The sequence below is a fragment of the Poeciliopsis prolifica genome, unplaced genomic scaffold (genome assembly GCF_027474105.1).
Source record: "Poeciliopsis prolifica strain line A6 unplaced genomic scaffold, Auburn_PproV2 SCAFFOLD014, whole genome shotgun sequence".
NCBI classification, from domain to species: Eukaryota; Metazoa; Chordata; class Actinopteri; order Cyprinodontiformes; family Poeciliidae; genus Poeciliopsis; species Poeciliopsis prolifica.
The window spans coordinates 9,246,400-9,261,174 of record NW_026562389.1 but is presented as its reverse complement, the minus strand read 5'-3'; the positions used below and the strand labels follow the sequence as shown (position 1 = coordinate 9,261,174).

The window sequence follows — 14,775 nt, the reverse complement described above, 5'->3', positions numbered from 1 at the left end:
ATTCCTGCTAAGAAACAAAGTAAGAAAACAAACAAACCTTTCAAGAATTAAGGTTTTTATTTTCTGTAAGCTGAAAAGACAAACAAAAAAAAAAAAAAACTGGGAAAGTTTTAAACCAACTTTAAAAACTCCTCTTAAAGTTAAAGACATCCTTGTCAAAATGTATTTGCTTTCATACAGAAGTTCTCCATAAGTTGATTTGTTTAATTAGAAGAAGTATTGATAAGAAACTTATGTTTTAAAAGTCGTATCAATTTAGAGTAGTTTACAATTTAAATATAAAACTTGAATCCTGATTTGATGTTTGAGTTTTCAGTCTTAATATGACACCTTTTAGAGCTGAAACTAAATTAACTTATTTATAATTAACGGATGAATTAAACATCAGTGAGAAGAGAAGGGCAGAAAGCCAACAGGATGAAAGAAACAGATCTATTTTTGTCTTCAGACGGACGACGTCAGTCGTCTCCTCCACAGATGGCCTTCAGGCAGTCGCCGTACTCGCCCGACACGTCGGACTGCAGAAAACAAAACAACCATTTTAAAGCAAATAAAAAATTTATATTTATAAATCGGATTGACAGATGAATTTTTCTTCCCATTCTTTAACTGAAACAATCTTCTTTGACCTTTAAGTGTCTAAAGGTCAGTCCATCTTCTCTCCATCAGAGAAACTTTTAATCCTTCAGGAAATCGTCTTCATTAGCAGATTAATAATCTCTAATCTCCTGACTTAACAAAATTATTAATCAATAAATATAACACAGAAGTGAATCAAACCCAGAGACTCTTTGAATAACATTTAACTTGACATAAAGTCGATGTCGTGTTTTGAAGATGAACTCCACTATATGAATCAAACACTGAATGAAGTGGTGAAATTCTGGTGAACGTTTGAGTTCTGGTCCGACTCACCTCGATGTCGGACAGCAGAGAGTGTTCGTAGAGTTTCTTGAACTCTGCTCTGATGTCCAGCAGGTCGATCTCAGACCGGCTCACCATGATCCGGGTCAGAGTGGACTCATCGGTGCCACCGCCCTGAACAGAGACAGAACCAGAACTCTGGAGTTTATAGACGACTGACTAAAACTAAAACCATTGTCGAAAGAATCTTTTGGACTTTGTGGGTGATGACAACAAAACATTTTAGTTAACACGCAAAACGTTGAGTCTGATTGGAAAGCCTCAGTAAATGTTCCTGAAACATGGTGGTGGCAGCATCATGGTGCGGGCTTCCTTTTATTCAGTAGGAACAAGGAAGCAAAACAGAGTTTCTACTAACAAATAAACATCAAAGAAAACCAGAGTTTCAAGTTTGTCTTTATTTTAAAACCTAAGCATTGAAATTAAAGTTGTTTTTTTTAAACAAAAACAATACAAAACATGTATTTAGTGGATATAAAAAGCTAAAAACTAAAACTTTATCCTTTCTGAAATGTGCTAACACGTATAAAAACTGGTTTACCTTCATGCTCTCATGCAGAAGTTCTGCAAAATACGCCGGTAAACTCTTTGCACATTTCACTGCAGAAAGAAAGAATTGTTACAAAAGCAGCATTTTAGTATCAGCAGCAAGTTTTAAATAGTGTCTGAGGGCAACAAGTTGAAAATTTGCTGGCTATAATCTACTCTTTTTTTTTCTTTCCCTTTCTCTCTTCAGTAGCCCTCATACGCTGTTGAAGCTTAAACTCCTAGAGTCGGCACAGGAAAATACATTTTGTTTGTGGTTTTGTGGATGGAAACCAGTTTACCAACGGCCACCAGCAGCTCCTCCAGTTCTCCAGACATTTCTCCTTCAATGCTCTGCTGCAGCGTTTTCCCGCTGATGTTCTTGTATTCGACCAGAGCTGCAGAAAAATGTCCGTCACTTTACATTTGTGATGATCCCGGTTTGGGTTTCCAAACAGAGCCGGTCTTACTCTGCCTGAGCTGAGGTATGCTCCTTTTGCAGAGGATCTCAATGAACTTGGACTCGTCTGTGCCCCACTTCTTCTCCCCGGCTTTGTAAAGTGTCTTAGGGGAAAAATACTGAAGTTCAAAGAAAAAATAGAAACAAATCAATTGTATTTTTTTTGGTTACTTCACCTCGGCGTCTTCCTTCGCTTTTCCTACATCTACAGAGCTGCTGTCGTCCCTCTCACCCTGCAAACAGCAGTTTATCAAAATTAACATAAGTTTATCGACATTTGTCTATGTTACATTTTAAATAGAGCTGTAGACATTAACAAATGGATGATAATGAGCGACTGTCGCCTCACGGCTACTTTAGAAATGAATGGAGAAGAACATTTATGAATTAACATTTAAAACAAAATTACTTTCTTTGAACTTTTCTGCTAATTTGACAGTCCCTCCAACAACGGCATCCATGTTTATATTTCAAGCTTCCTTAGGCATTGTGATTAATCGTGAGTAATCTGATTAAAATAATTGATCAACAGCTCTAGTTATGAGTTAAGTGTGTAAGTTTTTCTAGGTAAGTTTCTTTTTTTTGTTCTAGACCTTTGCCAGAAGAAGAAGCGCTCTGGAAAAATCTCCAGAAACTTCACTCTCCAACTTCTTAATCAGGTCCTTCTCTGTTTCTGCAGAGGAAAAAGATGGAGGCCATAAATCTGTTTTCTGCAACAAAACCCATAAACTAAGATGGAAGATGCTTCTTTACCTTTTAGGTAAACGTCTTTGAGAGCTTTGATTTGCTGCTTGGACCTGGAGGCAAAGATTTCAATCAGGACGGAGTCTTTTGTACCAGCTCCCTGCAGTAAGACACATTTTATACAAATGATGTTGTACAGTAATAAACACAGTTTCATTTCATTTTTAAAGTTTTTGAGCGTACTTTCATGGCTCGGGTGACTTCGTGGCAGTCGTACGCTGCAGGGGGAGTGATGAGCGCCAGCAGCAGCTCCTCAAAGTCTCTGCCCGTGTCGCCTTTCAGGTCTTTCTCCAGCGTCTGAAACGTAAATAGAGGCGACAGATCCAGAGGTTTACTCTGCGTGTTCAGAACCGCACCCATGAAAATAAAGCAAATACAGAAAATAAAGCAAACGAAGCAAACGAAGCACCGTAACGACTGAATAATGGCAGAGAACCTGTGTTTCAGCAGGTCAGAGTTCTGTTACTTTTACTTGGTTATACGTAAATCAATTAATAAATTAAAATACTCAATTAACTTGAATTAATTAATTTAATGATTTACTCAATTAAAATACTCTTCCAAAAAGATACTACAATACCTTTTTGGAAAAAATGTACTTTTAGTAGTATTTTTACTACTTCTTACTTCTTACTTGAGTAATTTTATTATGAAGAATCTTTAAAATGTCTGGATTTTCTACCCACTGAATGAAGAACAAACATGTTTTAACCCCAAATTCACTAGACACAGACATATACCTGCAGTTTATGTTAAAGTTTTTCATCAAAAGAAACTTATTTGGAAAAAAATAGATAGAAATATTTTTTTATTTGGGGTTTCTCCACAATCGTTTATTTATTCCAAGTCCTGTCATCACAGCACCATTCACTCTTTAAATAATAAGAAAAACATATAAAAATTATCTGCTGAACAAATACAATAAGGTCTGAATGTTTTTCTTTTATGATTTAGTGATTATAGATCTGATTATGCCTTAAATTAAAATAAAAAAGCAACAAAATAAATCAAAAATAAGTAAACAATCTGTTCAAAGTGAATATATGAAGCATAAATGTGAAAATTTAGGCTAATAACATTAAAGAACACAACTTATTTTATTATCTTTTTGTCTGTTTCTGGTAAAAGTCACTCCTGTTTATTTTTTTAAAATAAAATTATAATGTGTTTCTAATAAGAAAAGTGATTATAGGAGGTCTTAATATTTAAAAAAATCCTCGTTTATTTCACATTTAACGATTAGAAACACTTCAATTCACAACATTTTTATAGTAATATAGTGATAAAGTGAAGAAAATCTTACTCTGCCGGTGTCTTTTTCATACGCTCTGCAGATTAGCTGCCTCTGATCGTTGCTTCTTTGTGTCAAGATTTCAATCAGGACTTTCTCATTTGTCCCTAAAAAATAAAAATGAAACATGAATCTGTGTTTCTGTTGTATATCTGGAGGCAATTTACATTAAAAGAAGCACAAAAAGCTGTAGATTTGTTTCAATTTCAAAACATCGGCCATCAACGTGAAGTTTGTTTTTAACAAAAATGACCATTTAACCTAATTTTTAAAAATTAAACAGTTTTACACCAATATGTCTTATCGATTATGTAAAAGGTTTTGAAGACGAAAAGCAAACACAAGTTTTCTCCAAAGAAAAAATTAAGAACTAAACTTAACAAATATAGTGTGAAGGGATTTAAAACGTGTACCGAGTCCTTCAATGGCGTCCTTCAGAGCTGCAGCGTCTTTTTCTGCATCAAAGTTTGCTTTAGGCTTGATGGTTCCTCTCTGTTTGCTCTAAAGAAAACATTCAGATTTAACAATTAATTGAAACCCTGCGTAATTTCTCATATAGAAAAATCAAGAGTTGGTCTTACTTCTGCAGCAGAAGATGTCGGCGAATCCACAAGACTTTCCAAATCATCCTGGAAATAAACAGATTTAACATGTAAAACTCTAATGAAAACTTAAAAAATATAAAATAAAAACCTTTCTCACCCACAAAGAAGCCATGATGAATGTAGTTCTTCTGTAAGACATTAGAGACAATCTTAATCTCAGCTAGACATTTAAATACTGCAAAAACATCAAATCTCACCAAGTAATTTTGGTTTAGTTTCACTGTAAATTTCTTAGTACACTTGAATTAAGACAAAATTAACTTCCAAGAAACTTCTCAGCCAGATATAAGAGCTTATTCTAAGTAATTAGTTACTTAATGTTGATGAAATAATGCTAGTTAGTTACAGGATATTTTTTCTAGTCCTTTTCATCAACATTAGGAATTATTAAATTAAAACAAGATCTTATATCTTGCTAAAAAGTTACTTCTAGGTTAGTTTGATCTCATTTCAAGTGTACCAAGATATTTTAATTAGAAACTAATACTTGGTAAGATTTTGTGTTTTTACAGTGCACTAAACAAATCATCAAAGGCATCAGTTCCAATCTGTCATAGATAAAAGATGATTAAAATATGAATGAGATGTAGTGAATTGTCGTACTCTATTGTGTTTTAAAAATGTATTTATATGTGGCGACATTTTCTTCTGCTTTCCAGAACTGGGAACATGCAAATACGTTGCTGTGTAAAATGAGACCAGCTTTGCATTGAAGCAGTGAGTAAAGGCAGACTGGTGGAACTGGAAGAGAAAAATCTGCCTTCTGTACAAACCGGGTACATTAAACCTTCTAATTATGCAAAATAAAGTTCTTAGAAACCAGAAACTTACAACTGAATCAAACAAGCAAAGGAGAAAAACTCACCTTTGTCTCTGGAGTGGAATGTTTCTTTCCACCACACCTAGAAACTCTGAATCTACCTGTAGAGAAAACAGTTGGACACACCTGTTTGGCACAGTCAGACGATGCCTTCAGGGACTGCTCGTAAAATCCAGTTACTAACCAGTTTAACTGGCTAGTACAACCAGTTAAACTCATTTTACGAACCATTCTTTCTTTTAGAAAGTTCTGAAAGAACTTTTAGATTTGTAGTGGAACCAAATGTTACTTGGAAACTTTATGACGGCCATAATAGATAAAAACATAAAATAGCAAAGCATTTCCCAAAAAACAAAACAAAAAAAAAACCCTGAGGATTCTCAGAAATTTTCTAGAAAAAGTCAGAATTGTCCAAGTTTGAAAAATAGAATATGTGTTAGAAAAAACTCAGAAATTTCTGATTTTGAAAAATCAAAATTGGTCAGAAAAAAACTTGAAGTTTTGGATTAATTGACGGTATATTAGGGCAACGATATCAATACTGCAGATATTGAAACAGCAAACATTGGTGTCACAACTTTTGCCCATGAGTATTTCAAGCTTTAAAACTACACAAATTTAAAAAGTGCCAAAGCATAAATAACTTAGTAAATGGACAAAAAACAGATTTTTAATTTTACATTTATTTTATTACGAAAAAAGGCACCAAATACAGGCATCATACTGATATTATTGTGTTTTCCAAAAATTATAGCACCAAAAATATATATTTTTTTCTCCCCAAATCCCCCATTTTCATGTTTTTATAGGCACACATTTGAAAAAGAAGTAGCGTTATTAGATAAATACAAACCAGTGTCAAAAACATCATCAGTGGCTGGGCTGCAATGCAACAAATCAGACGAATGAAACGTAAATGAATGAGGAGAAACAGAATGAGATCTGTGAGTCTTTGGGCCGAACAAAGGCAGGCAGACGCATCATTCTTATAAAAACATGTTTCTTAAAAAGTGATCACTTTCACTCTGACAGTAGTAAGGCTGAAGCAGTCATTTGGGTGAACGGGTTTCCTACAGTCACACTCCGACGCTCTTCGATTGAAATACTTTGGACGATCTGTTCTCAGTCTCATGAGCAAAAATACTGCATGGCACTTAGAAATCGGCAGCTGATTGGATTACAGTACAAGCACGGAAATAAAAAGTGTTGAAAAGAAGAAATTGTGTTCAAAATGGCAGTAAGTACAATTCTTTAACCCCCTTTTACAGCGGATAAACACCAAACTAGTTGATAAAATAAATGGCTTTTTAGTGAGAACAGAGAGCGCTTTATATTAAATTACAACATTAAATATCATAAAAATTAGAGTTGATGAAGGAGAGAGTAGAATAGTTTTGTCCAGGCTACAATAACTCAGCAGATTCAACTTTTCTTTACGATATCAACATGTTAGGTAATAATCCAATTTTGGCGTTTCAAATCATGAATAATTGTGTGGATTTCATTGTATGTGCAATAAATCTGTATAATGTTTCACATTCTGAAATGAGAATGAAAATAAAAATATTCAATTTTAACATTTTTGGAGATTAAACTATTTAGTTTTTTCCCTCATTTTTATTTAGCTTACTTTATATTTTCAGTTTATAAAAACTTATAGGGGGGCTTTATTAGTTATTTTATATTATATTTAGAATTAAAACGGCTGGATGTTTTTTTTATTTATTTTTTATTAAGCACTTTGTTTTTAGAAGCCATAGAAACCCAAATGGAAGGTGCAAAATGCATAATTCTGCACAATAGATATAATAAAAAAGAAAATATGTCCTTATTACAGAAATAGATTGTGTTCAAATCATGATAGGTCATACAGGTGAGATATGACCTATCATTAATCCAGTGTAAAACGGGTGTAATCAAGGCTTAAAATGCTTTTTAATTAAAAAAGTCAAAGCTCTTCCATCCTGAAGAAAAGACGAACTGAAGTTGTGACATAATTGCACTTGAAGGCATCATTAAATTTTTATTTGCACTCACTCAGCCTGCAACAAAAGCAGCTTTGTTTGTGCTTTATATTTAAGCAACTTCTGCAGGTGGACAGGTTGTCCAGTTAATTCGCCTGCAGGATGATTGTGTGTGACATACGTGGTAAAGATGCATGAAAGGAGGACATTTTTCCTCGCCTGCCTCTTCGTACAGCAGTGAAATGAAACGATGCAGCAGATAGAAATCGTCAGTGTCTGAGCTACTGTTCACCTTTCGGTGATGAAACCGAGATGAATGTCGATTGAAAAGAGAAATAAAGATGGAAATCAGACGCAGCTGAGCAGTTTGTGGATTCCTGAGGTAGCCCAGTTGGCTGATCGTCACACGTTTCCCTTTTTTTTTTCTCAAAGTGGTATAAAAATACATAAACAAAACATTCCTTTAAGTACAAATTTTCAGTTTAGAAAATACCAATTTTGATGCTGTTTTGTTGTCCTTTGCCAGTAGCTGCGTTTCCATTACAAATGTGTGCAAAACTTTGTCAATATTCTTCTAATTTAAAAAAAAACATTTTGCGATGACAGCGTTTCCATTACATCGAAAACAAAATTAAAATCTCATTTGAGTAAGTTTGTTCACACATGAAGTCATTAAAAACATGCTGCTCAATTATCCTTCAACTACTTCCTGTCATCTTCTTTGTAGTTTTTGCCAGTAGTAACATCTGGCTGTTGATCATATGACTCGCAGTGATGCAAAGAACATGTTTTTGTTATGGTTTTACGAAATACACCGATGTCAATAAGGCTGAAAAAAAAAACCATGAGGAAGACGACGGCAGGATGTAGTTGGGCAGTCATGCGTGGCATGTCTTTTTTCTGATGAATTGTCTCAATAAGAAACTTTTTAATTGCATTTCATATTTAACAGAAACACTGCAACTGCATAATTGTGTTTTTTCGGTATTAGTGGAATATTGACAAAGTTTTGCTCACATTTGTGACAGAAAAGAAGCCAACGGAAACGCAGCGAGTTTTTCAGACCTCGGTGCCGTCGCCGAGGTTGTTGTGGATTTTGACCTCCAGGTTGACCTGCTTCACTTTGCCGTTGGGCTCCTGGTTGCGGTTGATGTTGACGTTCCTCACGATGCAGTGCTTCGTGCCGAAGTTCTTCTCCACGCACTTGTCCATGCACACCTCCACCTTGGTGTTGAGCGGGTACTCCTCGTAGGCCTTCGGAGTCTTCGTCACCTTCTTGACCGACCGCCTGCAGCGGCGGAACAGGAAGCAGGAAGCCAGCAGCGCCAGCACCAGCAGGGTGATGGCGGCCACGCCCCCGCCCACCGAGCTGCCCACGTGGGCGTTGAAGGTGGCGGACGGGCCGGCCTCCAGGCGCAGCGACTTCATGTTGGTGCCGTTCTTCACCTGGTCGCCCTCGTTGTCGTAGATGAGCGACTCGTCGAGCGTCAGACGCCCGCTGCGGTCCACCAGGTCGCGTTTGGAGCGGCTCACCTGATACGTCAGCGAGCGCTGAATCCTGGGGCTGGAGCGCGACTCTGGGCCAATGACGTAGATCACCTGCAGGTACCACTGGTGGCCCGCCTCCACCTGTCAGTCAGACAGGTAATTTATTAATTAGTAATTTACTTATTAGTTTATTTAGCTCTAATAGTATGAGAATAAACTCACACTATTATCAGAATAAAGTAGAAAAATTGAAAGACAGTCACATAACCATAAAAAAGTAAAATAATACAAGAATAAGGTTGTAATATTATCAGAATAAACTCACCAGAGAAAGTAGCAATAATAAAAGAATAAAATCATAATGAAGGACATTAATAATACTCCCAATGCTACTAAATTATAGTAGTATTAATATGATATCGTATAGTTATATAGTAATATTACCAAAATAAAGTAATAAAAACAAGAATAAAGTTGTAAAAAAAAACTTTACTTTGCTATCACTGAGTTTATGCTTGTAATATTATGACTTTATTTTCATATTTTACAACTCTATCCTTACAAAAGTCATAATAATGAAAAAATAAACTAATTTTACCAAAATAAAATTGTAATAATACAACACTATTTTGGTAAAACAAAGTTGTAATATTAAACATGTGATTTTATTCTCATATTTTTCTGACTCTATTTTTTACAAAAGTCATAATATAATGAAAATAAACTTATATTACCAGAATAAAGTAGTAAGATTAAAGTCACTATTAATATTACTAGAATGAAGTGACATTTCTGTGAAAGTGAAAATTTATTTAATTTATTTCAAAGAAAGAATCAAATGGATTTATCAGATCATTTTCTTGTAATTTTACAATTTTCTTCTGCTAATATTATGACTACATTCTCGAATTTTTTCTTATAATAAGAAAATACTCTAAACAAAACAAACTGTTCTGTACAAACAGGAATTCACTCACCTTGTAAAGAGCGTCGACCTTCATGGTGAAGCCGTCGACGCCCGGCATGGCCGCCATGGCCTGCAGCTCTGGGACGTCGGAGGCAAAATCGGCCTCGAACGGAACGTCGTGAAAAAACTTGTGGCATACGTCCGGCTGTTTACGATCCTGAAACACATTCAGAGCAGATCAAAACAGAATAATAAACATTTTAAAACTAAACTGGTCGCTTTGATTTTTAAATCAGTGGCACTCTCAGAAAATGTCAAGAGCCATGGGCACCTTGGTCCCCCCACTTGGGGACGCCAGTGTTTCAAACTCAAACGTAAATACATGGTTTTCATTTAAACTCAAACGTAAATACCTCATTTTCAATATCAAAAACTAAGAGAACTACAGAAGAAAACCTTATGGTAGTTAGAGTCAATGTTCCCTCTAATTGTTCATGTGTCTGGGCGTACACACAAGCTTCCTGGGCACACTGAGGACCACTGTGAGCATCATCAGTGTGCACGGCGTGGCCACGCACAAGTATCATAAATCTGGGATCATAGAAAGTTGCATGGCTTATTAAAAAAATCAAATTACATCAGCAATTGTCTGCTTATCCATAGTCAAAAGTCTGAACTCAACATTTCAATATCAAATGCAGACCATTCCTTTCATTTGATTTGATTCCATTTGGTCTTAGAAGAAGTGCATTTCTTTTTTTTTAAACTTTGGCTTGGTGAGTGAATGTCCCACGTAGACATGATAAGGTGATGGTTTTCACGTTTCTTAACTCTACCGCACTATTCTCACCTGCACGGCGCATATGACCAAGGCACGTAACCCACGTACACACAGCCAATCAGCATTCGCTGATTGGCTGCGTAGCGAAAGTGAACCGTATCGTATCATTGGCTGGATTCCTGTCATTCACTGAGTTCGATTGCAAAGTGGTACGGAAAACATTTTTTATTGGTCCATAGTCAAAACTGATGTCTGAGCTCAATGTCCACTTTACGTTGGACTTTATTTTATGCGCTACATAGATTTTCTTGTGTGCTGAGAATATGTGAGCAGTGCGCGATTGCGCAGGCGCGCAGCTTAGAGGGAACGTTGGTTAGAGTATCACCTGGATGACAAACCAATGTCAAACCCAGTTTGTCCAGTGTGAACTGGTATGGAAAGCTGTTAAACTGGAAAGTTTTCTTTGAGCATTTTGCTGTGAAAGAAAATCAGGATGCCTTGAAATAATATTAGCAGAAGACTTACAGAAAAACAAATTACAAAAAAATATTATGCATGAGAAAAATACCCAGAAAACTAGCACCAGCCTCAGGAAGCTGCCGACCATCATGTTGTTGATTTTTTTTTCTTTGGGCCAAAGCAGATTTTGTTGTACTTCCGTACAATGACAACAAAGGCTGATTCTGAATACTTCAAAGTAATATTGTTATATATTTAAATTGTCAAAGAAGGGCAGAGTTCTCAAAATTGTACTCATGTAAAAGCAATGTAAAAAAATGACATCATGAGATGAAACAACATATAAAGTTAAGCAGCAATTTTGTATTTAAATGACAATAATTCATATAAGTAGCAAAAAATAACAAAAGCAGGGAAAAAAATCTGATTCTTTCATTAAAAAACTTCGGAATATTTAACATAAACTGCAGGTGTGTTTCTGTGTCTGGTGAATTTTTGTTTAAAACATGATTGTTTTTCATTCAGTGAAGGAAATAATCCAGACATTTTACTCCAGTAATAGTGGAGATAATTCATAATAAAATGACTCAAGTAAAATTGAAAAGTACAGCGTAGTAAAAATATTTGTAAAAGTAATTTTTTCCCCCCAAAAGTTACTCAAGTAAATGTAATTGAGTAAATGTAACTAGACACTAAACAATAACTTTCAGAGAGATGTGTCACAGTGAGTCAAGTAGGTGAAAAAAATGTATAAAAAAAAAAATAATAAAAAAACAATAAACCAAAAATATTCATAAAAACCAAACAGATTAAATAAAAGTTTGTTTACCAGCAGCAGGAAGCGATGTTTGAGATGTTTGTTGGGTTGGATGCAGCCGTACTGCGGCCCCTCGTTGTACAGGGTCCCAGTGGGATCGAAGAAGGGAACGTAGCCGTCCCGCCCCGTGCACAGGTAAACCTTCTCCAGCTGCAGCTTGTATGCTGCGTTCAGGTTCTGCTCCGGGTTCCACAGCACTCTGCCGTACAGAGTCTGACCTGCAGGGGGCAGCGAGTGGACCAGAGAGGAGTTAAACGGTTTAAATAAGCTGTGATAAAACAAACACTTCCAGTGAGGAGATTTTTATTTTTTTTGTATTTAATTGGAATTGTAAATAGACTCGTACTTTATTGATTCCAACAGGTTCAATAATATATATGGGTTTAGACATGTGATCAATATTAATATAGAATAGATCTCAATATTGAATGCATGGAATATTCATTGAACTCCGATCCAGAACCGCACAGCATTCTGGGGGATGAAGGCAGAGCAAACCCTTTAGCTAACTGAGCAAAGCTGGTGGAATCAACTAACTCGCTCACTTTTTGGTTACCTAGCAACAACCTGTTGAGTAACTGGCGCAGCAGCAGTTCAATATTTCTCCACCGTGCATCTTAACTTATTTACACTGCTTCTGAGAAGATAAATAAATCTAATGTATGCGCACATCTACAATAACCACATACAGGTAAAAATAGAGTTTCTCATGAAGACGCCATAAGTTTTAACTTCTTATCAGAAAAGAAAAACTTCAGACTTTTTTTATAACTCAATTACTGTCAAATTGACAGCTTTGGCCCAATTAAATAATTTCTGGATGATGTGATTTAAATATTCAGTGACAGCTATAAAATTAAGATATTTATCAGATCCTATTTATATTACAAAATATGAAAAATGTGGAATAGAATGAAGAATAATTTTTGACTCCTACCCATGGAGAAGGCTCCCTTGTAATCCATCTCAGCCATGGAGACGTCGGCGGAGGCCGGATCCAGCAGGAAAACCTTCTCATTGTTGCACAGCTGGAACTCCGTGTTGAGGGAGTAAACAACCGGAACGGGCCGGTTGGTCTGCTGGAAGGCGATCGGAACCAGGAACCTGTTGGGAGTAGAAAAAAGTGTTCAGGATACAACTGAACACAGGGGTTCTGCAGGTTTCACCAGCGCAAATTAAAGGCTTTTTTTTTAAAAAAGACCATTGTGAATTAAATTTAAGACCTGTATCATCAAGAAAATTGTATATTTTACATCAGAATAGTGCCAAGTTTTTTATATGGGTCAACAACAGACCCATATAACAGACAACAGATGTTCGTGGCGAAGACAAACATCTAGCTAACTGGTGACAAATTCACACTTTCACTTGATTTAAAAGATAGCTAGCAAGTACATATTAGTAGCTAGTTAGCGGTAGCCTCAACTGGCTCAATTCACACAATGAAATGGCGATACATTTACACTTTCTCATGACAGACTCATAAAAAGCGAGTTAGCTGTTAACATAAGGGTTTATTATCAGCTAGTCAAGGCTAGCTCAACCACCTCAAGTCACACAAGGATGTGGCAATAAATTTACACTTTCTCAAGATAAGTGCAAAAAAAACTAAGCTACCCGGTTAGTAAGGATATATTAGCAGCTAGTCAGCAGTAACTCAACTGCCTCAAGTCACAGAACAGATTGAAGATGTCTGTGCTTGATATAAAAGTCCAGCAAGAAAAATTAATTACATAGAATATGCAAAATTAAATAACTGACCAAATTTAAGACACACGATTAACGATTTTAAAGACCATCTTACATTCCTTCATGGATTTAAGACATTTTAAGGCCTTCATTTTAGAACCATAAATTTGGGACTTTTAAAGATCTGTGGGCCGTACTTCTCTGGAGCGTGAGCCGTGCAGGACAGAGGTTTATCTCCCGGGTCAATCCAGGGCTGGGTCGGCTGAACGGTGCACGGGATCAAGAAGACGGTGTACTCCCCAGAGTAGTCCTTCCTGCAGAATATGTAAAGAATATTAGATGCTCACAAAGGAATCTATATGAGAAAATCTACAGAGACGAACGTGAAGCTAGTTAAGTCAATCAAAAAATGTTAAAAACATCCTAAGAGAAGATGACAGATATGCTTATCCCACATATACACTGCAAAAATACAAAATCTTACCTAGTATTTGGTCTAGTTTTTAGAGCGAGGACAATAGAAACGAGACAGATTAGGTAAAATGTTCCCACCTGCTGTAGGAGCTGGTGGCCCTCCACAGCTGATACGGCGAGTCGAAGGTCTGTGCGCTCCACAGAAGCTGCATGTCGAACTCGATGCCCCCCAGGTGGTCTGGGGCCATCAGGCGAGATTTGTGACCCGGCAGAGTGTGGTGATCCAGAACAAACTGACCTGAAGGAAAGCAAACGGCAGGAAAAAATGCTTTTAAGACTTTCGCTAAAAAACACCAGCAGCTTTCATTTAATACATGTTTTTAAAATTTCCTTTTAATTACACATTGAAAGAATAAAAGATGAAAGAATTAGAAATCCAGTAATACAAACACATTGTATAATTATGAAATTTGGTACATATCACAACCAACAAAAACGTCTCTTCAAGCCATAGCCCAAAACCAACAGAAAGTCAGCCATTTTGTCTCTTTTACCTACATTGTAACTGCGTGAATTTTTCCTATTTGGACATGGAAACTTCAAAATCACTCAGTATAGTGTTGAGATGTTGGACAGCAAAAGTTATCAAAAGCTTTTTGCTGCACCAAGCCTCAAAATATGACCATTCACCAAAAAAGGTGGAATAAATTCCCCATCTAGTTTCACAGCTGTATGAGACAATCTTTGTGACCCAGAAATGTTTAATGTTTAATATATTTTCATGGTAAATTGGTGACATTACCATTAGCCCGCCCCCTTAAGTCACTTATTTTACTGTTGGTTGTCTTTCTTTTACACTGTGAAGAATTTTGTAGCAAAAGTTGAAA

General features: G+C 36.2%; 2 protein-coding genes across 2 annotated transcripts in view; both read right to left on the bottom strand.

Annotated features, from left to right (window-relative positions):
- Positions 1-71: 71 nt before the first annotated feature.
- Positions 72-5,486, bottom strand: anxa3a (annexin A3a). Its single transcript, XM_055039207.1, has 14 exons — positions 5,415-5,486; positions 4,647-4,677; positions 4,526-4,573; positions 4,358-4,445; positions 3,957-4,051; positions 2,837-2,950; positions 2,663-2,753; positions 2,503-2,582; positions 2,086-2,142; positions 1,920-2,013; positions 1,752-1,847; positions 1,466-1,524; positions 916-1,038; positions 72-518 (listed from the first exon to the last, which is right to left on the bottom strand). The coding sequence occupies exons 2-14, from the start codon at positions 4,659-4,661 to the stop codon at positions 459-461; spliced, it is 1,020 nt and encodes a 339-aa protein (XP_054895182.1). The 5' UTR covers positions 4,662-4,677; positions 5,415-5,486; the 3' UTR covers positions 72-458.
- Positions 5,487-6,036: 550 nt separating this feature from the next.
- Positions 6,037-14,775, bottom strand: part of fras1 (Fraser extracellular matrix complex subunit 1) — a 212,040-nt gene continuing 203,301 nt past the window's right edge. Inside the window, exons 69-74 of the mRNA XM_055039628.1 lie at positions 14,027-14,186; positions 13,672-13,788; positions 12,723-12,889; positions 11,798-12,003; positions 9,799-9,945; positions 6,037-8,962 (exon numbers count right to left, since the gene is read on the bottom strand). Coding sequence (XP_054895603.1) covers positions 8,393-8,962; positions 9,799-9,945; positions 11,798-12,003; positions 12,723-12,889; positions 13,672-13,788; positions 14,027-14,186 — 1,367 coding nt within the window. The 3' untranslated portion in view covers positions 6,037-8,392. The remainder of the gene's footprint in view (positions 8,963-9,798; positions 9,946-11,797; positions 12,004-12,722; positions 12,890-13,671; positions 13,789-14,026; positions 14,187-14,775) is intronic.

Coding starts and splice junctions, on each gene's coding strand:
- anxa3a (XM_055039207.1), bottom strand. Junction 4,052..4,357: donor GGACGCCATTGAAGGACTCG/GTACACGTTTTA, acceptor TTTATTTTTTAG/GGACAAATGAGAAAGTCCTG. Junction 1,848..1,919: donor CATACCTCAGCTCAGGCAGA/GTAAGACCGGCT, acceptor ATTTTTCTGCAG/CTCTGGTCGAATACAAGAAC.